General features: G+C 56.7%; 1 protein-coding gene across 5 annotated transcripts in view; it reads right to left on the minus strand.

Annotated features, from left to right (window-relative positions):
- The window catches only part of GRB10 (growth factor receptor bound protein 10), a 115,982-nt gene that overhangs the window by 17,808 nt on the left and 71,469 nt on the right, over window positions 1-26,705 (minus strand). For 4 of the 5 annotated variants that reach the window (XM_037156079.2, XM_037156076.2, XM_037156075.2 and 1 more), the window contains 4 exons: window positions 16,216-16,438; window positions 12,425-12,566; window positions 1,914-2,070; window positions 820-935 (listed from right to left, as the gene is read on the minus strand). In XM_037156079.2, the coding sequence (XP_037011974.2) occupies window positions 820-935; window positions 1,914-2,070; window positions 12,425-12,566; window positions 16,216-16,403 (603 nt within the window). In that variant the 5' untranslated portion in view covers window positions 16,404-16,438. Of the gene's footprint in view, window positions 1-819; window positions 936-1,913; window positions 2,071-12,424; window positions 12,567-16,215; window positions 16,439-23,769; window positions 24,120-26,705 lie in introns of those variants that run through there. The other variant, XM_053661471.1, reaches the window with a different exon arrangement.

The raw sequence follows: 26,705 nt of genomic DNA on the forward strand, positions 1-26,705 counted from the left end.
GACAGTGCCGCACCCTGCATCAACACAGGGGGCAACCCCTGCCTCGGAGAGTCCTGCTCCCTCCTCCACGCCCAGTGCGCACCGGAGCGCCTCTGGCCTGAACGTGCGCTCACGCCTTCCCAAGGCAGCGGGCCATGTGCATTGTGGTGCTAGGTGCGTCACAGCACAAGACAAATGACTCTCAAAACTCAGAGAGGAGCACAGTCATGTGCAGAGGCTGTGCTGCTGCACCCCCCAAACCAATTAGCAAATTTCTTACTTTGCAATAAAAAGCCATGAGACTCTCAGAGCCAGAGATGGCTCAGGTCTGGCCCACCTGGCTCAGGTGACTTGAGTGAAGGCCACACGGGCCTGAAGCCCGTATGCTGATAATTCAGGAGACAGGCAAGCCCCCACCCCCAGGTACAACATAGAAAAGATAAGGACCGCCCAGAAAACTTGATAACACTCTTGGATACTCAGTTCTCTACTCATTCCTGCATGAATGTCACGAGACAGTATCTGCTGGCTTTGGAGAGTAACGAGCTCTCAATCTGCGGAGCAGCTGCCCGGTTTGCTCCAGGGAAGGGCCTTGCTGTCACTCCCCCTTCCCCACAGCGACAGCGGCTGGAAGAGGCACCCCACCTCTGCCCTGGAGCACAGGCCTGTGTTCCCTCAGAGACCAAATTCTGAGGAAGGAGCTTCGCTCAATGGCGACTACTAGTCTCCGCCCATCTGCTGCCCCCCAGAACCTCACTTTGCGACCTGCTCCCAAGAACCCTAAGTGGCCACTGCAGAAGTGCAAGGGCTCCCACCCAGACCCCCAGAGCCAAGACTCACGGTGGGGTTTTTGAAGAACTCATATTTCCCATAATTCTTCCTGAACAGGAACTTGCTCTCGCTGGCCATGGTGGTCTGCACCTGCACCACCAGCTCATGGTCTTCCAGGCACCTCTCTGGGGGGGGGGGAGCATCATGTGTGAACAGGGGCAGAGGGCACAGTGCCACCTCCACGCAGCTTTGCATGCACTGCTACAGTCAGTCCGGCTCTCCACACCACAGGTCCTGGGGGCCCAGGTGAGGTCTGAGCTGGGACAGAATGACAGCCCCCTGGGATGTGTGGCCCAATCCGTGGGGGGTTCAGGACGTGTAGCAGGAAGACTTTCTCTCCACTCCGCGCAACAGAAAGTGAAGGGCAGAGTCAGTCAATACTCCCAGCAAACAGCTGTGCCCTCCCACTGAGAAATGGTGGCTCCCGCGAAGCCCACGGACAGTGGGAACCAAGCAAGAGGGGGCTGAGAGCAGCGCTGGGCAAGGGACACGGAGCAAGGTGCCACGGTGTGACGCACGGTCCCTGAACACAGGGTGGGCTCTGCCACAGCCACACCACGTGTAGCACACTCACCCCCAGCGCTGAAGCCCATGCTCCGCACTGCCCACACCCTAAGGGCTCTCACCCACAGGCCGTGTTGCCAGGGAGAGAAGAAAGCACGCGGGACATGGCTCTCATGCTCACAGGTGCTCACGGGCACGCGTGCCGCCTGGCTGCATCCGTCCAGAGCCCTCCCCCAGGCCGAGGTCCCTCTAGGGCGCTAAAACCCTCTCTTCCAGTGACCTTGGTCGGTCCCACTAAATGACAACATTGCTTTTCCGTGGGCCCTGGCAGGCACGCGCTGCTCTCCACAGTGGCACCAGAACCCTACCAGTGCCGGGCCTGCCCCAGAGCACGGGTGTGCAGCGCGTCCCGCACTTCTCCACGGCTCCCGCACAGGGAGCAACTCCCCACTGGGTGTAGGCCCTGGGAAGGCACTGCTCCCACAACCAGGGTCAGCTCCTGAGAGCGCTGGGAGAGGACGGGGGCTGCCGGTGCGTTTCGGGAGGTGAGGAGAGCATGTGGGGACAGCAGCAGGTGGCCTGATGGGGCCGCTCCCTACCTAGCCCCAGGTGCAGGTGGTGCTCCACCAGGGCCCAGCTATTGTCGTCCACGCAGTGGCTCCTGTGCACCAGCAGCTGGCACAGGTCCCTGGAGGTCATGTCCACGGGGATCTCCACCACTTTGCACGTCCCATCCTCACCGAAGACTCTCACATCCTGCAACACACAGGGGCACCCACAGATGAGAGCTGCAGGTTTAAAAAGCAGAACCTGAACTAGGAAGCCCCGGGAGAGGAAAAGACCGCGGTGCTCCAACATGCATACAGACACCCCTGCAGCAGCGGGTGTGTGAACAGTCACTGCCCACTGCCCTCCCACCCAGCATGTGTGGGCAGGAGTACAACGTGGCATGCTCATGGTGCCCACCACGTGCAAGCTGCGAGCAGGGCCAGACCTGAGGGTGCACAGGGCTTCTCCGCACCGTCTGAGGAAATAGCTGGTGGCTGGGGTTCGGCAGGGTGCAGCGGGACCCACTGCAACACCCGGTGGAGCGGGGAAACCCCACAGGATTCCCGACCTCCAAGGGCTCACCTGCCCTCCCTGGCACCTCCCCAGGGTGCTGTGGCCACAGCCCCATTCCCCTTCCCTGCTGCACCCCTACTGTCTCTGTCCACTAAGGCTTAGGAGGGAGCTGAGAAAGATTCACATGAACATGCTGAAATGTCGAATACCAAAAAGAAAGGCAGAAAAGAGCAGTCACAAAGGTTTTTGGCTCCTACGCCCTGTGAAACGACAAGCATGCTTCATTCTCCGGGTTCTGTCCAGAGCCCTTCCAGTGAATGGCTCCTGGGAAAAGGGGGGCCAGGGAGAGGCCCAAAGGAGCACACTGTGCCCCACGGAACACACCCTTGGGTGCAGCCCTCAGGGAGCATGAGGTGCTGAAAGGCCCGACCTCCACAGCCTGGAAAAGCATCAGAGGAACAAGATGGCATTTTACATCCCTGCTGCCTCTTGAAAGGGAGTTTGTCCCGGGCCTCTCCCATCGTCCCTGGTGGGCCAGGCCCCTGCCCTGGCCAACCCACCAATCCTGGCTGTGGGGACATGGCGGGCAGGCTGTCTCCGGGCAGGCAGGGCAGCTGCTTTAGGCTGCCTTGCTCAGTCCTCAGGGTAGTGAATCAAACCACCTGGGCAGACCAATCAGGTCCCTCCCTGGGCCTGATGCCACCACCCCCCTGGCTCCCCACCTCACAGAGTGCCAGCCGAGGTGGAGATGCCCACAGCAGAACACCCGTACCGGGATCAGACCCAAATACTTGGCTCGTCCCCGTTAATGCCCCTGGCCCTAGGGTGACAAGCAGGGAGCTTGGAGTGAGTATATTCTTTGACCATGGTCCTCTGCCACATCTTGGGAAACCAGTGCACCCTGGGACTCCTGCCTCCTGTGGCAACCTGGGGCTGGAGGTCCCAGGCCTGGCAGCACCCATGGTCCCCCTGGATGGCTGCAGCTCTGGCATTCTTGGCCTCTGTGCTCCCGGTCTGCTGACTGGAGCGCACCGGGTCCAATGTCTATTTCTCTGGGGGAGGGTTGGGGGATCTGGCAGGAAGCCCCTCTGCCCCCAACCCTCCCAGAGCCCCTGGCTGAAAGGAGCTAAGGCTCCCTCAGTCTTGAGTTCCTGGAGGAGGGAGGCTGAGCTGACCTGGGGACTGCCCTCCAGGGGGCAGGTCCCCAAGGCTGACTGCAACCTCTCAGCCACCCCCAACCCCAAAGAAATCCCAAGCTACGGCAGCCCTGAAACCTTTCAGCTCACATTCATTTTTAAGAAATCCGCCCATCTTTCTCCAGAATCCACATTTACTCGATGACGGTGATACTTTCACAACACAAATTAAATTTGCAAATTTTTGCTGGCGTGGCAGTCTATAAAAGTAAAATGTAACTTAAACAAAGAAAATGTGCCTTTAAACTGTAGATAAGAGCTTTTCCTACAACCGTATTAAAAAAACCCCAAACTTAACTGCAAGTAGATTCATACCATCCCTTGCAATGATAATAAGTTTACTATATCATCGACCATGCCTTCTGCACCAGGGTGTGCTTTCAATGACAAAATCAGCATGTTCCTAACTTTTCCCTTTCCTGAGTCTCTGAGAGAATCTGTCTGTGGCCACAGTGGACATTCCCTTCCCTGGAAATGCTAACGGTGTGGGAGGGCACTGCCCAGCTCTCCAAGTCCAACTTCACTTTTCCTGCCCCAAATGGAGGGCGGCACTTCTTTTTAAATCTTTTTTTCCCACCACACTGCATCCTTCTTCCCACTCTCTCCTGATGCTCCGTGCCCCACCCCGCCAAGGTCTACACACAGCCCCAGCTTTAAAAGCTGAGATGTGCTTTGTCAAAGGCCCCTCCTCCAACTCCCAGACAGCTCTGGGCTGGGGGCCCCTGACGCAGGCCTGCGGCCCAGGGATGAAAAAAACTGACAGAAAGCTAGAGGACCACTGCATGTGCCAGCATGGGCGCACCTCTGAGGCTGCTGGTGACGGCATTTCTAGTGTAGACATGAAAGAAAGTGTGACCAGAACAGCTGGCCACCATTCCTCTTAAAGCCAACGGTCCCAGAGGGAGCATATGCACCAGCAAATAAGGGTTTTGTGTCCCAGGCTCTGGTGCACCAGGCCTGGGCCAGGGGCCACAGGGAGCAGGCTGCAACATCCTGGCTGGAGACTCAGCATCCTGTGCGGGGCAGGACCCAGCGGCTCCTCGGGCAGGCAACAACGGCCGTGCAAGAACTGCCCTCCCTCTGGGAACAGGTGTCCAGGGCGGGAGTGGGAGCCCAAAGCTCGGTGCGTGGACGCTACGGCAGCCTTTCTGACCTGCCCCACACAGGGCGGGGACCCCACTGAGCTTTGCACTCGAGGGCCCCACTGGGCCATGGTCTGGTTGTGTTGCTGACCGGCTGTGGGCACCCGGTTGTGTGACGCAACTTCTCTGTGCCTCAGTTTCCTTATCAATACAGTGGGACTCTGCAAGTAACACTGGCCTCATGGGGTCAGCCTGGCACAGGCTCAGGACAGTTGCCTGTGCCTGGCCCTAACATGCGCCTGCTGCAACCTAGGAGTAGCTCTGCGGGCGAGGCAGGGACGCCCGGGGAGAGGCCTCCAGGGCCCGGCAGCTACCCCGCTCCACGCAGGTTTGCGATTCTGAGATCGTCAGCCTCCCGACCCGTAAGATAGATCCTGGCCTGTAAGACGGAGCAGGAGCAAGGCAGCTGGGAGCAGCCGACCGGAACTGTCATGTCCTTTTCCCTGGCACAGAGGAAACCAAGCAGCTAACTGCCCTTTAAACTGAGAGAGTGATATTAAAGAGCGTGTATTGTGTCAACAGTGCGAAGCTCTTTTCAGAGTTAGTCGGGGGACGGATGCTTCGCCGGCTCCCGCCCTCAGCTGGCTTGGCACTGCGCCTGGTGCAGAACCCGCAGCCCTCAGGTAACAGGATGTCCGTCTTCCCTGAGCTCTGCTGTCACTTTTGAGCCATTTCTCACGCAGAGAGAGAAGCGAAGCTTAAATCTGAGCATATTGAAAGGAAGGAGCTCAGTAACAACTGGGGTGAAAGGGCCATAATCTGCATGGCCCCTACTGTGTTGGGGGGGCCTGGCTTTGTGTCTTGGGGTCCCCAGTGTGGCTTCATGCCCTGACACATGGTGCTGGCTGACCTGCAGGCTCCATATCTTGTGCTGGACTCAGGATATTGCTTGGCTTTGGCCCAGATCCCCTTGTGGACACAGACAAGGGGCACCCTCATCTCCCTGCCCCTCTGCACATTGCCCAATGTAGGACAACCCTGGGTGGACAGCTGCCGCCGCTGGTGCAGGGACAGACCTGAGCAGAGGGACCTGTGACCTGCTGAAGAGAAACCAAGTCAGCTGGGACCTCTCTGGCCAGCTTTCTCTTCATTCTTCACCCTGGTCCAAAGGTCTCTTAGGTCCCATTGAAGTGCATTTTTCAGAGTGATGTGTGAGCTGGACATGCCAGTAACTGCCAGGGATAATGCCAGCCTGTGACCCACCCGCCAGGAGGGGGCGCCAGGGAGGGTTAATAGGGAGAGGGGAGCCAGACTGCCAGCTTGGAGGGGGAGGGACCCAGCCAGTGGGAGTGGGAGGAGGAAAGGCAGCTGCTGGGGCAGGTGGAGGGGAGGGGCCCCTGAGACTGCAGCTGTCACTGTCCCCCTCCCCATAGGAGGAAAGAAAATCTGGGGAAGGCAGCATGGCTTATCCAGGCCCAGGAGATGAATCTGCAGGGGTCAGGATCTGAACCCAGGGCATCAGCTGCAGGCCCGTCTGCCTGTCAACGAGAAGCTCCAGCATGGGACCCTCCCCCCAGGCTGTTCACTCTGGGGCCCTGAAGCCCCAGTCTGAGCAGGCCTAGCCAGTTGGGAGGAAATTAAATGCACACCCATCCAAGGCAGCAGCAGGGCTGGGCTCAGCTCGTCTCGCTGGAGAAAACAGAGTTGTGGTTTCCCCAGCTCTGCTCTACACCAAAGGAGCTCCTTGGAGCCCTGAGGACTGACTGGGGCCGGGGTGGGGGGTGTGCTGCCACGTGGCTCTGATCGCACTGACACACACTCGGAAAAGCAAAAACCTGTCTGATGAGCTCTCTCCGTTTCAAGGTTTCGGTGAGAATTAAAAATATGTTAAGTCGTCGCAAATCCTTTCTAAAAAAGTTAAAGTTCTAAAAATAACTTACAAAACAGTTGTTGGAAGTCTGCCACGACTTCAGAGTCCCTGGGCGCACTGCCCTGCAGAAGGACTTGCACCGGCCAGGGCAGCGACTGCCCCAGGGGGCCCCCGCACCCCAAGCAGGCCGGCTCCTTCGCAAGAACCAACTCTGATCTGCTCATCCGTGTTCTCTAAACTTTTCTGGAGTTCTGTGTACAGCCTGTTATTTTGACAAAAGCGGCTTTTATGCCGGCACTCTGCAGACTGCGAGGACTAACGCACTGTAAGAAGGTCTCCCTGTGCAGACTGAGGAGGAGCAGAGCCGCACCCAGTGAGCCGAGCAAGGGCCCAGCCGTCCTCTGGGCCTCGGCCCCGCAGCCGGTGCCATGAGGCAGCAGCCCGTGTGCGAGGCCCTCCTGCAGGCTCCCGCCCGGGCCCCTCCGGGGGGCCTGTCCTGTTGTCACTGGGCTTCTCTCTTCCTCCCACAGGCCCTGGAAGGCAGGCTCACACCTGCCGCTCACTCTGGGCTCTGCCGGCTGCCCTTTGCCCGCCCGCCAGGGAGGGAACCCAGCCTGGCAAGAGCCACCTGCAGGCCCCTGCGGTGCGTGCTATCCTTCCTGGTCAGGAAAAGCTGCCTGCAGACTCTGGGGCTCTGCAGCGGTGGCCTGCCCTCAGCACAGCCCACCCGGGAGCGCACGTGGAGATGGTCTCTTCCGAGGGGCTCCCTGAGCGTCTCCTGGGCCAGGAACTGTGGCGGGGGCCACAGGGGCCATTAGAGGAAGCTCAAGTCTCAGGGGAGAGAACCCCAACAGTGTTACAAGAGGTCCTGTCCACCTGTCCCCAGTGTGACAGGGACACATTCCTGAGAGCCATGAAGTTAGAACATAAACGGAAAAGGGACTTATTCAGGTGGAGACACCTTGGTGTTTGCAGTATGCCCAGAAATCTGGGCAAGACACAGTGGTCACCATCTTAAAAATGACCTCAGACAACTCAGCATCTCTCCCGACACGGTTCTCAGGGGCCTGCAGGTGCCAGGAAGAAAGTGGTTCTGGCAGAAATGGCGGCGGACTCTGGGGGACTCATCCTGCCGGCTTCCTTTCCTGTGAGGCTGCCAGACCCTCCCAAACCCGACGTGGACGTCCAGGGTGAAAGGCTGCAGAGCTCCCTCAACCTCCGGGACAGGAGGTTTCTCCCAGGAGACGCAGGCTGAGTGAGGCAGGTACTGGGCTCCCAGCGTACCGGGCCGTGTGGGAAGGCAGAGGGGCCCACTACTGCTTGTCACTGACAGCCAGGACCCAGGAGGACACAGTGGGTGGCCCAGAGCCTCCCTGGGGAGGTACACAGGACAGCCACTCAGCTGCGACCCTTGCCCGCGGGGCACAGGCCGCTCAGTCTCAGGGCCCCACGGTCTCTGCTGCGGCAACAGCTGTCTGCTGTACCACACTGGGTCACCCTGGCCGTCCCTGTCACACCACGGTCCCTGAGGGCAATCTCAGCACTGCCCACACACCTTGCCTAGGACACTTCTGCCACTCACAGACACCTGGTGCCACACAGCGACAGGAGGAAGGCAGCGAGGGGCATGGTGTGGCAGTGGGTCCTGCCTGACGGGCTGGGGAGTGCTCCGGGGCCCCCTCCCCAGTGAGGAAACGTCTCGTGAGCACGAGCTGTGGTTTACAGAATTGCGTGTGGGTTCAGAATGTTGCTGTCACACCTCAGGGAGCCAGCAAACTTGAAACTTGGTGTCACGGCTGCTCCCTAAGAGCTTTCTTAGGGACCAGCCCTCTGGCAGAGGGGGGACAGGTTTGCAGAGCCCCAAGGGTTAGGGCCGGGGCTCTGTGTGCAGCACCTTGGACTCCCTGAGCCACAGGCCCCTCAGAGAAGCAGCGGAGGCAGGGACCCTGCTGGGCTGCCCAGAGGTGGCCACAGAAAATAAAAAAGTCTTTGTTAAATCAACTTCCTCAGAGAGTCGGTAACTCAACGTTCCATTTGCATATTGTAATCTTAAAAACCAACAAAAATGCTTTACATCCCTTCTCTAGAAAACTGTCCAGTGAAGCCACATGACTGATTGGCTGTGGTGGCCAAAAAAAAAAAAAAAAAGAGGCAGGAATTAGGAGTGACCCCTCCCTCCAAATTCCAGAAGAGGAGAAGCAGAAAGGAGGGGCTGGCTTCAGGGGGGAAGATGGTGGGTCTGCTGGGAGGGTGGGGGATGGGGACAGAAGCCCTGGGGGTGGGCGAGTGCCCTCAGGGTGTGCAGGGAGGCACTGGGTTTGGGGGGGGGGGGGCCAGCTCACCAAAGGCTGGGTGGAGTAAAAACAGCGGTGATGGGGACAGAGGGGCCCTGGGAGGGGACACAGCACAACCGCCTGAGTCACCCCCATGGCCTGTGGACTCTGGGTCCCTCCAGGGGTGGGGCCTCGGGGGTGGTGAGGAAGTGGCAGCTGTCCACCCATCCGTCACAGAAAGCAGGCAGGAGAGGGAGGGGGAAGGGTGCCCTCGAGGGGCTGCCGAGCAGAGAGGCCTCTGTTTTCTGAGAGGAGAGGGACGTGCTGACGTGGACCCTGGGCTGGCCCCAGCTCTGGGTAGGCCATGAGTGACTGCCACGGACAGCAGCTGTCCTCTGTCCTGCTGTGTCTCCGAGTACTGCCCTCTGGCTCCTGTCCAGACTCGACCCTAGCGCTCTCCTAAGTGTCCCCGCTCCGTGCCCCCTGGGCCCCCCCTAAGGCAGCAGAAAAGGCTGGTCGGCCCACTCTGCAGGGGCTGAGTACAGAGGGCTGGCTCAGTGGGAGGAGGCTGCGGGGGCGGGGGCGAAAGGCAGCCTGGCTCCAGGATGGCCAGAGGCTGGAGGCCGCCTGGGTGGGGGAGGCAGGCCTCAGGCATCACACTGCACTCACTGGGAAGTAACCGGCCCTCGGCCGTTCAGGAAAGCCTCCTTACAGCCTCGGGAGACCTGGTTTTGCTCGCTAGTAAATGCATGTCAGAACCCTGTGCAAGGCAATTAATTCCCTCCCAGAAATTAATTTTTAAAATTAAGCAAAGAGAGAAGAGCTGATCTGGAATGAAGACATATTTGTACCCTATTAAAAATGGGGTTAAAGTATGGACTAGTTGTGTTTACATAACAAATGGGAAAACTTGCTGTGGCCAGTCGCCGTGTGTGTGTGTGTGTGTGTGTGTGTGTGTGTGTGTGTAGCTGCTACATGTGGCTGCATGGAAATCTTTATTGCCTGAAAGGCCCGCCCACCAAGCCACCTGGAAGTGCTGGTGAGTCTTCAGAGCTCACCTTGAATTCAGCGAGAGAGGCATTCCCTTGGGAAACCCTGTTCTTCCTCACCAGCCCTTCCCCCATCACTCAGTCCTGCCTCCTGCTTCCTCCCAACAGGACTGTCCCGCCCTTATGCACCTTGGCCTGACTCCACACCCTGAGGGGCCAGCCCACTCCACACACAGCCTCAGTGTCTCTCTCTACCCCGGGTCCAGTGCTTCCCTCCCGAGTGAGCAGCCTGGGCCAGGCCCATCGAGTGGTCAGGGTGCCTGTTCCAGGACAGGGAGCTGGTTTCAGGACAGGGAGCCAGGCTGCCCAGGGCCTCAGCCTCTGGCTCCAGCCCCTGACACACGAAAGCGCACATCCTCGAAACTGGGGCCAGTCGGGGCCTTTGTTTCTGGCAGCCAAACGCAGCCTGAGAGTATGTGATGCCTGAGTCTCTGAGCTGCCCAGGGTGGACCACAAACCCTGGGGGCTGGGGTCAGGGCAGAGCTGCTGGGTCTGACCTCCCCACCCCCACTCCTTCCCCGCACTGGCAGCCCTTCCTCTGGACACAGTGCATTCTCCTCCGTCTGAGATGGAGCCCCTGCCCTCCGCTGCAGCGTGTAGGCTGTCCGGGAGAGCATGACCAGGCGGCTCCCTCCGACTTCATGGGGAGAGACAGAGCACGTCAGACTTCTCTTTCCCACAGGCCTGCGGTGAAGAACCAGAGACCTCCTTGCCCATCAGCAGCGGCTCCGCCCACCACGGCCCATTGTGCAGGATCACGATGCCGCCCGGCCATCTCAACTGCAGCACCAATGACATGCGCTCTTCACAAGATCAAAGGTCAGAGCTGAGTGCGGACAAAGGACTGCCCATCCCTCTGAGGCAGTAGCACACCAGTGGGGAACACCCACGCTCTGCATGTGCCTGCACTTGCCGGGCCCCAAGGGCTGGAGGAATTTGTGCGACAGAAACGCAGACACCGACACAGTGTTCTCATCGGGGACAAACGCCAATCCCAAGAAAAACAGCCAGCAAAATTCCTGGGTTTCCTGAGTCTGCTTAGAGAGCTGGGCAGTACACGGGGGCGGAGGCCCGGTGCCTGCCAGCTACTGCGAGAGTCAGATAATATTTTCTTGGTCTTATTTTAGGGTGAGTAACTTTGTAAACAGCCTGCGTGACCAATCCACAGACAGCTTGTCTAGACCCTTATTTGGAGCAGAAGGTCACCAGGGAGGCAGACATCCCAGATGCACTTCAGGCGTGTGACACAGGGCCACAGCCTGGCCAGCTCTAGCTCCAGAAAGGGGCCTTTGCCGCACGCCCTCCGTGGGGATGGTGCGGCAGGGCAGCCTATTCGGGGGCATGAGGTTGGCACCAGGGCAGCATGTCGTGGCTGGCGAACATGACGAGAAACATCTCCTGCAAGGGGTGGAAGGACCGGCAGAAACTGGGGACAGGGCTCGTCACCCTTCAGGATGGCAAATGGAAAGCGCCGAGATGCAGGAGAGAGTGACTCTAGCAGAAGAGGCAAAGGGACTTCTGAATCACTCTTGCTGAGGAGAGAGAGCACCCGGGCCCTTCCAGTAGTTAGAACTGGAGCTTCGGACCCTGAGGTCAGGCCATGACCCAAACGGAACACTCGCCCTGGGTAAGGCCCCTGGGATATGCACACTCACACCCGGTCATATCCGGTCACACCCAGCCCCGCCATGCACACTGCATCCCAGCAAGGCCTACCACGCTGTGACTGGCCCTCAGTTCCCCTATGACAGAGGGCAGGTGACATCGATGCCTGACCTTCAGGGCGATCCTGAGGAGCAAACGCCTGGACCAAGACAAACACGTGAAGCCCAGGAGCAGGGTCTGGCCCTCCGTGCACGTCAGATGTCCCCATCGTCACGGCACGCACAGCACACTCATCCCACCGCCCTCACACTCAGATGAACGTCACCAGGTCTCCCTCGGAGGCCAGACCACTGTGGTCCAGGCCAACCAGGAGGGACAGTGCTGCCAGCCTGGCCCTGGCAAGTTGGTTCCCTGCAATGTGACCTCAGTTGCTGGAACACTCCGTGCCTCAGTGCCCTCCAGTCAGGTGCCCTGCACAGTCCCACTGCACAGCCCCACTGCAGCGCAGAAGTGGTCACCTTCCGTGTCAAGCGAAAATTCTCCTGCCTGGAGCAGACTGTACCCAAAGTCACAGTCACACTGTGGACACTTCTACTGTACTGAAGGTCAGGTGCCTGGGAGAGCCGGTGTTTAACGCCTCACTTACCCAGTTACTGGGTAATGAAGACAATGTGGTGGTGAAATTGTTTCAGAAAACCAAAGCTCATTGTTTAAGCAGCAAAGTGTTATTATTTTTTAGCCATTTTTATGAGACTCCTCCTAAAACATATAGGCCCAGCCCTGACTGAATGAATGAAATTTTGGCCAATAAATTAAAAAAGCCTTGCAAGGCTGCAAATATAATTGCAAGAGGAAAAGAACGAAGAGCAAGGACCCCACAATCCCCCTCCCTTCTTCCCACAGCAATGAGCTGGCACGCCCGTCCTGTGCTTGCTGGAGCAAGCAGCCTGGCACCCAAGCCCGGTCCGCTCACCTGCTTTGCCGTGACCTGGACCGGAGGCAGGGAGCCGGAGGCGACTGCTGGAGGGCTCTCTGCATTGCACAGCTCCGGGAAAGGGTTGGGGATGGCCGGCAGGGACGAGGTTCTGAACTGCTGGTCTTCCTCCTGCAGGCGTCTGGGAGGAAAGAAAACCACTGGTTAAAGCCACCGCCCGACATGACCCAGCAGCCACACTCCTGGGGACACACCCAAGAGAAAGAGGCAGGTGAATGGATCCATGTGTAGAGATCACATCAGGGCTGCTCACAACTGCGAAAGGTGAAAGCAACCTGTGCATCCCCCTATGCACAGGCTGCGGGCAAAATGTGGCCCCCTCCACACAAAGGGATGCGCTTTTGCCTTGAAAAGGTGCAATGTTCTGCCACGTACTCCCCGGGACCGACCTCGAGGGCACAGGCCACCACAGAGGGACGGACCCTGTGAGAGATGGCTCACGGCCCTCAGACTCAGAGGCGGGCAGGGGCGCCGTGGGGCGTGGGGCTGTGCTCCGTGGGGTCAGAGTTCTGCAGAGGGCTGCATGGTGCTTCAACATTTGCAGCCCTGGGACTGCCCCACACACAGGGTTGAGACGGTGAGCATTACTCAATGTGCGTCTTACTGCAGTTAAACATGCAAGCGGAAGCCACCATCTCGACTCCAAGGGGGCGGGGCAGCTCCCCTGACTTGGTGGGAAGTGCTGCACACTCACATCACAGACGTGTCTCACACCTCATCCCGCCCCCTCTGCAGCTCTGGCCTAGGAACCCCCGACGTGCGGAGGGGTTTTGTGAACAAGAGCATGTTTTCTCATGGCCTTGAACAGGGCCCACCTCTGACCAAATAAAAACCTCAGGAGAGGCGCCTGAGTCCTCATCTGAATTGTCACATGAACGCCTCTGTACACAAAGAGGTAGTCAACACAGAATGATCGACATGCAAATGAGTGTTTCACGGAGTTGTCTGCCCTGAGGCCCAGAAGCCTGTGCTCATGTAGCCCCAGGCAGCCTGGCTGCACCCACTCACAGTGATGACAGAGCCACTTCCAAACTGACATACCACCTCCCTCTCTCTGGCATTTCTCCAGAGCTCCCTGCTCCCAGGAACACACACCTCACCTGCCATACAACTGAGCAAAATACACACCAAGGACAGATCAGATGCAATCAGGAAAACAACAGAAAGCACAAGTTCAAAGCTAAAGCAAAACCAGTGCAAGGTGCCCCATGTCTCCTCTCTCCAGGGGTCTGCTGGCAGCTTCCTGGCTCTGCTGCTCCACTGGCAGGGGACCCCCTGCCCACCCGAGGGTGTCGCCACCCAGCATGCTGATGCCTGGTACCGTCTGGCCCTTTCTCTGTTCAGAGTTCCTGCTCCTTATCTGCACCCACCCACCTGCCCCTCACGCAGGCTGCCCCTTCACAGCATTTGGTCACAAGTTTTAGAGCCTGACTGCACTCACGGCCTGTCCGGTCTCTCGGGAGGCTTGCCGGCGCAGCAGTGGGCACTGCGACTGTTGCCCAGGTCCCCCTGACTCGGAGGCCTGTCAGCCATTCCACCTGGACCCGGCCAGAGGCCCCGATCACCCACGAGTGCCCACAGCTCCCAAGACTGACTCCATGGTGGGAGGATGATCCTATCCCCAGCAACAGGCTGGAGAGGTCACCGTCACCGTGAACGGGGCCTCTCCCCGCAGAACAGCCCCAGCCTGGGCAGAGCGACAGCAGAGGTGGGCACGCCCCTCTCCAGGTGTTTCCTGCCTAGACCTTGGACTGGGCACCCAAGGAACGTGAGCTGGACTCATGGGACAAGGCCCTGACATTTGAACGTCCCCACAGCCCCCCGACGCTCCTCTCTAGCAGGCCCTTCTGAGCATTCTGGAAGTCCTGTGTGTTTTCAGGCTGTAAAATCACCCCCTACGATGGTATGACAATGGGCTCATGCTGCCATTCATCTGCACAAACCCAACAAATGACAGGCACCAGGTGTAAACCGTCACATGTTCTAGGGACTTCTGGTGATGGCATCGTGTTGATGTAGGGTCACCAATTACAGCAAATACTAACAACGTCCCTGGTACAGATGGTGATAATGGGGGAGGGGGTGTAGGGCCCTGCTGGATGGGTGAGGACTTCCTGTGAGGACGGAGATGTCCTGCAACTGGGGACAGGTCACTGAACAGCGCTGGGACTGTCCTGAATGCTGAATTGTCACTTTAAAGCAGTTATTTTTATGTTATGTGAGTTTTATCTCAATAAGCTATGTTTCCAAGTTGACTTTGCAGCAGTTCGCAAATATGACTGAAAGTAAAGCTAAGGGACATCACACAGGCTGGCAACACAGCGGTTCAGATGGGCAGAGAGAGGACAGACCCTCTGCTGTCCCAGCGGGAAGCCACACTGGAGACAGGGCTCAGGAACAGGGGCCGAGGTTCATCTGGGCCCTATGGGGAAGGCCCTCCACCTTCTCCAGAATCTGTGGAGAGTGACAACATCTGGTGACAGCAGGTGGCACCCAGCTAGAGGCTTAAAGTGTTTCAGGCCCCTGAGGGCCCCCCACGTGCTGGCTGTGGGCCACCACTCCCCAGGCCAAGGCTGCCTCGCCTGGGCACTCAGGGTCCCCACACCACTCGGCTTGTAGGGCTGTGGACACCATGACATAGGCTAAGAAATGGGGACTCAAGAGACTTACACACAGCAAGCGTCCCACGGGCGCCGGAAGCGCAGGGCACTCACAGGCAGCATGGGGGGGGGTAGGAAGTGCCCAGCGCTGTGCCGGAAGTGCCAGGCGCCCGGAGCCGGGGCACATACAGGAAGCTCTGGGCACTGAAAGAAAGTGTTCCGCCGACACCCTCACAAAATCCTCTGGGATCCTATACCTGTTACCCCCAATTTATCAGCGTGCAAAGCAGCACTGCCCACTAGGACTCTGCGTGCACCCTGCGTCCCTCGGACCCCCGCCCCTTGCATGGTTGAGAGCGCCATCTGTGATGGCTTCCCTTTGCCCACCCCGGCAACCCCCGTGCCACTCTCTGTGTGCGTTTGACTGTTTTGGATTCTGCACATGAGTGGGCCCGTGTAGGACTGTCCTCTGCAACAGGCTCATTTGTTAGTGTACTGTCCATGTGGTCGTCTGTGGGTGAATGGACAAAGGAAATCTGGTGAGCACATGTATGCATGCGTGGCATATTATCCACCTGTAAGAGGAAGGGATCCTGCTATTTGCAACACCAGGGACATCTCTTCCGCTCACAAAATCTTTCCCCAATGCCTGGATGCCTACTTGCCCTTTAACAACCAGTTCAGAGACCTGACACCTGCAAGGGGCCCTCCAACACTTCCTGGGTCCCTCCCTCCAGCCCAGTATTTCCAGAGGTGCCCTCGCTCACTGTCCTGGGGAATGTCATCAAATGTCTGCAGTCACACCTTTCTGACAAGGGCCAGGGAAGGCCACTGTCCGGGTCCTGGATCCTGATCCGGGCAGTGTGGTTTTAGAGCCCTCTGCTAACTATGCAGGGATTTCAATCTTTCCAGAGCATTCTCCTCTGATGGCTCCCTTCACCTCCTTCCACGTGGCTCAGAGCGGGGGCTCCATACGTCAGCTTACCTGAACTGAGCAGGTACCTGTCCCAACCCAGCGCTGCCATGCCGCCCAGGGCAGAGGTATGTACCTGCCTGCGGATGTCAGGAGGCTAGAGCATTACCCCCTCGCATGTCACGAGCGGAGAGCAGCACGCCACCTCTGCAGCCGCGCTGGTCCCCCTCCCCGCCCCCCAAGGCCCGGGGTCCTACCTGGCGGCCAGGATGTGCACTGGCTGGGAACGCTGCACCTTCTGCTGTGGCGACGCCTGCGGCGGGGCAGGCCTGGCCCCCGAGGGCGGCGGCGGCTGGTCACGGGTGTGCTGGCCATTCTGGCGCAGGGGCGCTGTCTCCGACTGCATGCTACAAGCTGCGTATAGGCTCTCCAGGGACGTACTCATGTCGCTTACCAGCGCTTCCAGGTCCACGTCATCCTCTGGGCAGTAAAAGGTGAAGCGGGAAAGAAACTTGAGCAACAGTGAGGGGTCACAGCCGAGTGTGCACCTCAGCAACCAGGTTCCCAAACTCACTTTTAAAAACACTGTTGGAGGGCAAAGGAGCCTATCTGAGAAGTATGAATTTGGGTAAGGACTAATGCCTATTATGCTTAGTAATATTTATTGATATTCCAGAGGTGAATTGGTCATTAGAGCCCACCTGCACTCTCACCTCCCTGTGCGGGAGGTGCCTTTCAGAGCACTTTCTCAGTGCAGGTATATGTCGGGGTGGGGGCCCGCACTCAGCCATGACCCTGCCCTCCTGGCCTCAGCTGGCTGGGTCACAGGTGGACATGGAGCCCTCATTAGGCCCCTCAGGATCCCCCCTTCCCTGAAAATCTGGAAGAAAAGCAGAAACAGAGCAGCACCCATCATAACACCAGCCCTGGCCCACTAGACCCGCCAGGAGGGCTGCCCAGTGGCCGAAGCTGTGGCGGAGAGGCTGGCTGTGTGGCTGTGGACCACTGGGCGCCCAGCCTCTGCTGTCGCCTGGCCTGAGAGCCAGGGGAAGCCTGTCTTCATGGGAGAGGGGCCTGAGCAGACACACAGAGAGAAGCAGAGATGGCTGCGAGAGAGAACACTAGTGAGGACAGAAAATGCCAGGGATGTGCCCTTGGGGACATGGATGAATAATTTTATGCAACAACTTCGCTAGAACACAGTTCCCTGAGATATGGTCAAGCATGGCTCTAGATAATGCTGATAAGGTATTATCTCCATGTGACTGACTTTTAAATTTGGGGACTGAGTGCAGCAGGTGGCCATCTGCAGTGTCTGTGGGCCCCATCTCATCAGGTGAGGAGGCCTTAAGAGAAAAGACTGAGGTCCCCTTGGCAAGAGAGAGAGTCCTGTCTCCAAACTCCTCCCTGCAGCTGTTCCCTGGGTCTCCAGCCTGTCCGCCCACCCTGCAGATTTTGAACGTGCAATTCCAGAGCCATGCGAGCCAATTCCTTAACTACCCGCCTCTGTACGTGTGTGTATGGACCTGTGTGTACACGCACATCCTGCTGGTTCCATCTCTCTGGAGAACCTGGCTAATCCCTGGTGAGGGATGGGAGCCAGGACTCTCAGAGATGCAGGGAGGGCCAGGGAAGGGACAGAGCTGGAAGCTGGGACATGGGCTGGGCTCCGGGCAGCTGTGCCTGGCTCGGCTCCCATCCTGTCTAAGGCCTGGCTGCTTCCTGCTGGGAGCACTGGAAAACATTCCTACATCCGTATAGTCAGTGTGCTGCGTGCAGCGAGTGTGAGTTGGTTTCTCTCGTCTGTAACCCAATACGTTACAATAACACTGACTCCTTTTTTCCGCGTTTTCCAGATCGGTCACTTTTTAACAACTTGGTAAATAACAGCTGAGGGTGACTCCGAGGCAGCACATTGCAGGTCACGTATCCAGTCTTGTTCGTTCCCCTAACAGCCCCATGTGACACCCGCTTTGCAAACAAGGGGCTCAGGGCTCACAGCGGCAAGACCCTCGGCCTGCCACAGGCCACGGCTCCTAACGGGCAGGAGGGAGAGCTGAGAGAGGTCACTTACTGGGAATGGCTGACCCTGGCCCTGGCCCAGGGGCCCTGGTTTTGTTTTTTCTGGCTGGGGGTGAGCCACTGCACCCGCCGGGGGGAGGGTGTGAGCAGTGGGTTAGTTATTATCTGCTCTGGAGCAGAGCCTGGCACATGGCAAACACTTGGGAAATGTTACTGATTAGCTCCATTCCACCTATTCCTGCAGAACAATATAAAGGGTGGCCATTAACCTGGCCTGCCAGCGGAGGACCGGGCCTAGAGGAATTCAGCAACTTGCCAAGATCTCACGAGCACTAAGTAGTGAACCTTGAATTGGAAAACAAGTTTGGCAGCTACTCTTTGAGCTCACCAGGTGTGCACTCAATGAATGAGCTCACAGAACTTTCCGGTACACTCTGGCTTCCCTGCCTCTCCCGCTCCCAACACAAACGTCTACCAAGGCGCAAGGGCACAGAAAGACAGAGCACAGTGGAAAGGGATGAACAGCCAGCCGTCGGAAGGAGGCATCCAGGAGAGGCGGGCTATCGACAGATCACACAGGGTCTGCTGGACAACGGACGGAGGGATGGGAGGAAGACAGTGGGAGGCTGCGGACACGGCTGCTCAGAGACATGGAGGCCTGGCCAGTACGGTGGCTGCTGATGCCAAGGACATGAGTGGCTGAGGAAGAGAGGACAGAGCTGGAGGGCCAGGCCGGAAGGGAAGCAGGGAGGCCCCACCTGGGACCAGGGGCTGCATTTCCAGGGGCTGTGAGGGAGGATGCAGACTTGGCTGCAGCTCAGGTTATAAGCAGTCAAATATTAATCCTGAGGCCAGATAGGAAGAGGACAAAAGTGCTGAATTAATCATTAATAATGACCATGGCATTAAGATTTAATGTGTCACACGGCAGGACACCAAAGTCAGCAGACAGAGTCCTCGGTGTGGGGGCGGGGGAGGGAGAGGGGCGGACAGAAAGTCAGGGCCCTGGAGGGGCAGGGGCCCGAGCCACAGCCCCCTGGTCCCCGTGGGCTGCATGGCTGAGAGGGGCCCTCGTCTGTAAACAGAGGAAGCAGCACTGACAATAATAAAAATCACAGACAAGTCCTGCCCTCAGACAGCCAGCTGCCAAATCAGAGCCCAGAGTCCCAGTGCATTCGCTGAGACCTCGGGGTGTTCGCCGATGAAGAGGGCTGTGCACTATGCAGCTGCTCGCAGATCTGGGGGGCTTCAGAAACATTCGAGATGATCCTATCCATCGTCAACATCAGGCATGTCCTGTACTGATACTTAGCCCACACGTAATAGTAGCTCATTGTAAGCTGTGTGATGCAATTCAGTGCCCAGAAGCCCTCACTCACCCTGTTGACAACTCCAGGTTTCTATCTTAATGGGCCACTTCACAGTCAATATGGGGTGAACATGAAGTACACTGACATTATGGAATGACCTTCAGGGTGCACCCCGGTGGCCCGGAGGCCAAGGCCAGGCCAGCTGACCCCAGCCGTGTTCTGGGCTTGCTTGGCCACAGGTGGACATTCAGCAGACTGCAAAGGCCGGTCTCCATCGTGGTCACCCTGCCTCCAGGACTGGGAAGGAGGGCAGTACTAGATGACAGATTTCTTCTAAGAAGAAAAGGTCTTGCTTCCCTCAGGTGGACTTCCACTTGAGTGATTTTCTCCTTGGCGTTCCAGAGAGCCCCGGGCTGTGCTCGCCACGCAGGGCAGCCCTGTTTTTTGTCCTTTCCCTTCCGCTCCTTTTCTCAGGCACCTGGGGCCCTCCCAGGCCACCCCTCTCTGCCCCTTGCTTTCCAGAACACAGAGTAGTTTTGACATTATTCAAAGTATATGTTAAAGGTGAACTGGCCGCCAAAGTATAAACGCAATGCCATTCTTACAAAACGCCTTGCCTCTCCTTGGAGGTGGGTTCCTGATAAAACTACTTCCTACGTTCATACATTTAATTACGGCTCCGTGGAACTCGGCCAGGTCAACCTGACACTGTGCACTTAGTAGGTTGTAATTTTCATAAGTCCAACCACTGTATCGACGTGTTTCAAACTGGCCTTTTTTCCGCAGACCTTGGAGCAAAAATAAAGCTTTATGTAAAAAATCTAAAACCTACTACTGTAGAACAAACTTTAAATTTTTTTGTGGGGCCAATTACCATTTTATCTATTTAGATAGTAAAAGCTCTTACAGTTACATGATTTTATTTAAACTTTGTTAAATTCTAATGAGGACTCAGAATGGAATCTTCCAAACTGGGATTTGAAAGACTTGATTCCAAAGACAACACAACGCTTCTCCCCATGCTTTGAAATGCTCCTCCTCTAAGACGTCACTGAGGGCCCTTCACTTCCTGCAGACAGTCCACGCTGGTCAGCTTGTGCGCCTCCCACTGCGGGTGGCCCCTGAGTGAAGCCTGTGTGGATCAATAATCAGCTACTCGTCAAAGCCTTTCTGCATGGCCACGTTTGATTGGCAGAATCGAATAATCGGGGCATGAACAAAAGAGATGGTTCTGGAAAGGAAAGCAAGCATCATGTGTCTATTCACCGCTAACTCAATGCCAAAATACTTTCCGTGAGAACGCACCTCCCTCCGGCAGGAATGCTGGAAGGGGAAGGAAAACGGTTTCATAACTCACATCTCACTCCACACTCGTTTATAAGGACGCAGTCACTGCAACAAATATAGGTCAAACAACGTGGTGGTAAGTCAAGATATTAATAGCTACTTTCCTTCCTAGAATAACGCCATCTAAAACGGGCATCGACTTTTGTCCCAAATATCTGAGCAGCTCATCTGATCTCAAACTCACACGCACTCCACGCCTCACCGTCATTACCAAGTTGAGGCCAGGTTAGCTCTCCAAGGGACGGAAGTGCAGGGGAAGAACTACACATCGGCCCTGGGCTACTGAGGGAGGAGCTCTTCCTTTTACCAGGCTAGGAAGGGCCACTGGAGCAGCCCACCGCAGGCACAGAGGGTCAGTTACAGATGTCCCGGAACTCAGGGGCTCCACCTTGCCTCCTCGACCACACCTGCTGAGTTTGCAGACTGTCTCAGGTCTGTGTTAGGGCACAGTAAGGAAGACACTGGGCTGGTCCACTTTGCCAAAGTGTCTGGGTGCCTGGGAGAACTGGTAGGTGCACTGGGTGTTCAGAACACATCTGCACTGACCTCCCGACAAACCTGTGTCCTCCCATCTTCCTCCCAACGCATCCCAGGGGCAGTCCAGTCCGAGCTGGGAGGCAGGCGCAGCGGACTTGCTGACAAAGCTAAACACTCCAGGGTGATAAGCGACTAAGAGCAGATGTGTCCCTGGTCAATCCCTGAAAGTAGATGGCACTTGGAAAGCTATGACAGAGCATGGAGAGGCATCTTCTGGCTTCCATGATCCTGGGAGTTTCTTAAGGGATGAGAGTACCAGGAGCATCTTTGGGATAACATTCAGTCTTTTGTTGCTCCTGAAACAACTCCAGACATTTTATAAAAGTGAAAGGAACTTCTTTTGTTATTCAGAACCAGCTTCTTCCTACCACACCTGAGTTTATGCTAATGAGGACCCCAGAAAACCACAGGATGGGGGCCGGTTGCCAGGGGAACCAACCAAGTGATTAAGAGGAACTTTCAGCCACACCCTCCTGAACTCCCGGGGGAGAGGGACTGGGGACTGAATCCATCACCAGTGGCCAGTGACTTAATCATGCCTGCTTTGTAATGAAGTCTCTCCAAAACCCCTAAAGAATGGAGTTCACAGAGCTTCTGGGTAGGGGAGCAGGGTCAGATGCTGAGAGGGTGCGACCCCCAGGGAACCCGGAAGCTCCACATTTTTTCCCCATACCTCACCCTTTCCCTGTACCGCACCCTGTGTGTCTCTTCCATCCGGCTGTTCTTGACTTACACCCTCTCATAAGAAACTGCTAATGGGGGGAGCAAATGTCTCCTAATTGTAAGGCTGATGTGATCTAGCCGACAATCAAACCAGGCCCAGGTCTTTCCAGAACTGAACTGAACTGGGGACACCCGGCGGGTGTGGGAGAATGGCTCAGTGTGGGCACCCCACCCCCACCGCACGTCTGGCACATAGAGAAGTCGGTGCGTGCACAGAAGGGGACTCTTCTGTACAGTATTGTACCTGGAAATTCCTGAACACATGTGCACATGCCAAAGTCCTTACACACTTCTCTCTGGGCACGAACTAAACGTCCAGCCTGCAGAAGTATTTTAAACCCAGACCATGTTCGGCTGGCCAGCTATTTTTGTTGACCTCTAAGCAAGTAAAACCTTGTGCAAATATAACTCAACAGTCCACTGAGATGCCTTTTTGGCACACCAATTAATCTTCTATTCTCACGTACCCCAACCGCATACACTTAATTTTTCATATGTAGAGTTGTTTGGACATAAGGAAGCAACAAAAATGTGAGTTTGTTAATATTCAGAAATTGTTTGCCTTTAATAATCAGACCAAAAAATCAAGACTGAATCTGTTCCTTCTTTCTTTAAGCCATTTTTAAAAAGTAAAAGCAGGTATAGACCCACTCGCCCCCCCACCCCCTGCCAAATTAAAAGCCAAGAAAGACCCAAAGAGGCATCTGCACACTCCGGTTCTTAGCAGCCTCATTCACGTGTCACAACGGCCAAGGGGCGAAAGCAGCCCCACCGTCTATCAAGGAAAGAAGCAAAACGGAGGCCATCTGGACAATGGGACATTATTCATTCTTAAACAGCAAGGAATTCAGACACAGGCTACAGCACGGATGGGCCTTGAGGACATCACGCTGAGTGACATAAACCAGCCACAAGAGGACAGATCCTGTAAGATTCCACGGACGTGAGGTACTCGGTATAGCCAAACTCACAGACACGGAAAGGAGAACAAAGGTTCCCTGGACGGGAGGCGGGGGCAACGGGAGGACTTGTTTTACGGAGACAGAGTTTCAGCTCTGTACAGCAACAGGCGTTTTGCGGCCGGAGGGTGGAGACAACAACATGAATTTACTGTAAGTCACTGAACGGCGCCCTGACAGACAGTTCACAAAAGAGTGATAGTAAAAAACATTTTTAAAGTGGGAATGTTTAATATTCTCAAATATGGCCACTTAAGAAATTGGTCTGGCTACTCTGCCTGGGCATGTGTCAGGGCCCCCACATGACGACGCCAGCCTGAACAGAAGCAATGCTACCCGCTGGGGCCTCACAGGCGCAGCCCCCTGGCTGTCCCTCTTGGGGAGCCCGCTGCAGGGAAAGGGGCCCAGTCACACCCCTGCCCTCGGCTGAAAGCTCCATCCTCCCCTTTCACTGTCTCCCCTCACCCCCCTCCCTGGCCTCCTCCGGCACCAGAGCCCAGGAAATGGTGGGACACGGCTCCTGTCGACTCACCCAGAGGTGGGCTCTGGGGAGTGGATGCAAGTGTGACAGAAATGTGGCCCAGGGTGACCAGAGGGGACAGGGATTTAGTTGGGGAAAGAGTCAAGAGTCACTTCAAGAGGAGAAATAGTCCGTCTTGAGGGTGTCAGGACCCTGTCAGGCGGCAAAGCAAGACTCGGGAGTGCCCCGTGCCTGGTGGGTGTGGGGCAGGTGGCTGAGGGCTGTGGGCCCCCCTGGGTTGGCCCCTCCAGGACGCCTGGATGCACAGTCTGGGAGGGCCCAGGCCTCCTGAGTTTCACAAAACGTGCATTCCTGTTCTAACAGTCGTTGATTTTCAGGACAAATGCGCAGTCTTCCCCAGTCCTCTGGACCACAGCAGGCAGGTGTTCAAACCTTATGACGTGCATGCATCTCCTGCCGGCGCGGGCGAGGCTGGAGCACAGGAGTTAGGTTCTGGACGGGCAGTGCCTCGGGCATCACGGCAGGCGTGTGCCCCGTCAGACAGCCATGCCCCCAGCGCTCGGCCTTCCCCAGAGCAGCCGGCAGCCCGGGCGGGAAGGGGCCAGGCTCCTGGCCGCAGTGGCCCTCAGGGAGGACGGCGGGGCTGCGTGTCTCCAGACTAGGTGACAGCTCAGAAGACCGCAGCTCTCGGAGGGAAGGGGCTGCCACAAAGTCCAGGGCGGGTCTCAGAGTCAGATGCAGACATCCTGGCAGCCACACACGTCTCCCTCCACCACAGGGCAAACAGCGCAGATGTGAGATAATGATTAATCGCTCTGGACTTTGATTCCATGAGATGTGCTGCTTCAGCCTACGGGGTAGAGAGCTGTGGATCCTACCTGACACAAATATCCGGATGAACCAGGAAGCTACCACATCTCGCTCAGGGAGCCTCATCCCTGAAGTCCAGGATGGGCCCCTGATGGGCGGGGAGCATCGCCCAGGAAGGAGCACCCGTGTCCCCTCTTTCTGGAGTTTCATCCGGCCACAGGAGTGCAGGAGACCCCCGGACATCACCAGAGCTTCGTTCAGGACCCCAAGGCTTGAATTCTGCACAGCGACTACGCCGCACAGGACCTGAGCTACGCATGACAGACAACGACACAGATGCCATGACGGGGTCTGTCTGTCCCGTCTGTCTGTTCTGTAGGAAGACAATCACAGGGGGAGGAAAGAGCACAGACACGCTCACAAGATGTCCCTCCAAGGGGGCGAAAGATGAAGTACACCTTTCTCACGCAGTCCTTCACGATTTCATGTTTTTCCTCAACCTTCCGATCTCCACTCCTGAATCTCCTCTTACATCCTACACTAGGCAGAATTCTGGGCACAAGAAACTGTGCAAACAGCTTGTCATTCTGGAAGGTTCTCACTTTCCATCAACCTGGCATGGATTAGTCCAAGAGCACTGGGACCAAACAGGGAAAATCCAGGTCACAGTCCACAAGTGTCATTGGCTTGCACTGTACTCTCAAAAAGCAATTTTTTAGAAGGAAGTTAGACACCCGGACATTTTCATGATCCCCTTCAATGTTAAATGCCCTATGGCTTTAACTCAAAAACATGAGGTCCATGCAGGAAGTCCACGTTTTCCTTCTCTTAGCACATATTTACTGAGCGCCAAGGACGTGTGTGGCATTGCTCCAGGCACTGGAAGTGCAGATGTCCCCAGAACAGACAACGTCCTGCCGCCTCCACGTCCCGGGAGGCAGCTTTGGACAGGGTGGCAGTGCTGGACATGAAGTCACAAGGAAGGGTCTGAAGCACCTCTTCCACGTCTGGAAAAATAATTCCCTGCCCCGGGTCAGTGACAGCTCACGGGGGACCAAGGGGGTGGAGGCACGTCCTGTGAGACAGCCAGGGGCTCCTCCTGGAAAGGGGCTACCTCGGTCGGGGGGAGGAAACCCCAAGGCTGAGAGTCTTGAGAGAGGCCCACAGACAAAGAGGACCTAGGCGAAGCGAGTTCGGGGGGACCCCACCCAGAGCATGCGCCCGGGGGGAGGCCCCAGGGGCCAGGCTCACTCCTGCAGGCGGAGGAATTTTCAAACCAGGTCTCTGTTTACAGGCAAGGCAGGCGAGGGGGAACACTCGGCCCTCAGAAGGGCCCGAGGTGCAAGGCTTCAGCACGGGGGAGTCAGTCCAGGAGAACGTTCCAGGCGATTCCAAGAAATGGCACCACTCCCAGAACTGAAATGCCCAGGAGAGAGGGGCTGGCTTTCCAGGATGTGGATGAAAACAGGGTTTCACAGGAAGGAGGGGACGTTCAGGATAGGGCCAGCGTGGCCAGGGATCTCTCTGTGCCTGTGCCTCTGGAGCCCATCTGATGGGCGGGGTCCCCAGGGCCGACGGGGGGCTTCTTTGTGAGACCAAGTTCCTGGGACTCACCTGGACCTATCTCGAACACACATTTTTGCGGTCCAGTCGGGAAATGAACAAAACTCATAACTGAGGGCTTGTTTTTCTCCTAATTCTTTTTCCATCAAGAGAGATGATAGCACATGTATGTGTAAATGGTACCTTCTGAATGGTGGTCCAGGGAAGGGGTGCTCTCAGGACCCTCTCTCCAAATCTGGCTCTGATGGGCTTGATTTGTGGCCGAGCAAACAGGGAGGGAGGGGTTCCACGGGCTGCAGGCGGGAGCTGGGGGTGGGGTGGTGTGTGTCTGGTTTTTGTTCTCTGTAGATATAACACTGCATTTATTAATGGGGATGAACAACAGCGGCCATTTCTTTTTCTTTTTTTTTAATCCTCACCCGAGGACATTTTTTTCATTGCTTTTAGAGAGGGAGGGAGGAAGGAAGGGAGAGGGAGGGAGAGAGAGAGAGACAGAACCATTGAACTGTTGCCTCGTCGTACATGCTTCAACCAGGGACTCAATCCACAACCCAGGCATGTGCCCTGACTGGGAATCAAACTCGTGACCTTTTGGTCCACGGGACGATGCTGCGAGCCACTGAGTCACACGACTGGGGCAGCAGCCTCCATTTCTTGAGCATCAGCAGTAGCAGGCCTGGGCCAGGCACACCTCAGAGCTCCCACGGTCTCTAACCTTCTTAGCAAACCAACCAAATGCGCATTTCATAGGTTTCCAATGAAGAAACCGAGGCATGGAATTACTCAGCCAACCAGAGAGAATGCAAGCCCTGGAGTGGAGAGGCAGGCCCATTCCACAGGTGGGAGGGCTGCTTCTTTCTCACATTTCTTCAGAGTTACTTTTCCTGATTTTTTCCTCACTAAACCAGAGTGGCCAGAAGACTGGAACTGCGCCTTTCCTCATGATCTAACCTCACACCTGGTGCACAGTAGGTGCTCAGTTAATGCTAGTGAAC

This window comes from Artibeus jamaicensis, unplaced genomic scaffold (genome assembly GCF_021234435.1).
Source record: "Artibeus jamaicensis isolate MK-2021 breed Jamaican fruit bat unplaced genomic scaffold, CSHL_Jam_final contig_1016, whole genome shotgun sequence".
Taxonomy (NCBI): Eukaryota; Metazoa; Chordata; class Mammalia; order Chiroptera; family Phyllostomidae; genus Artibeus; species Artibeus jamaicensis.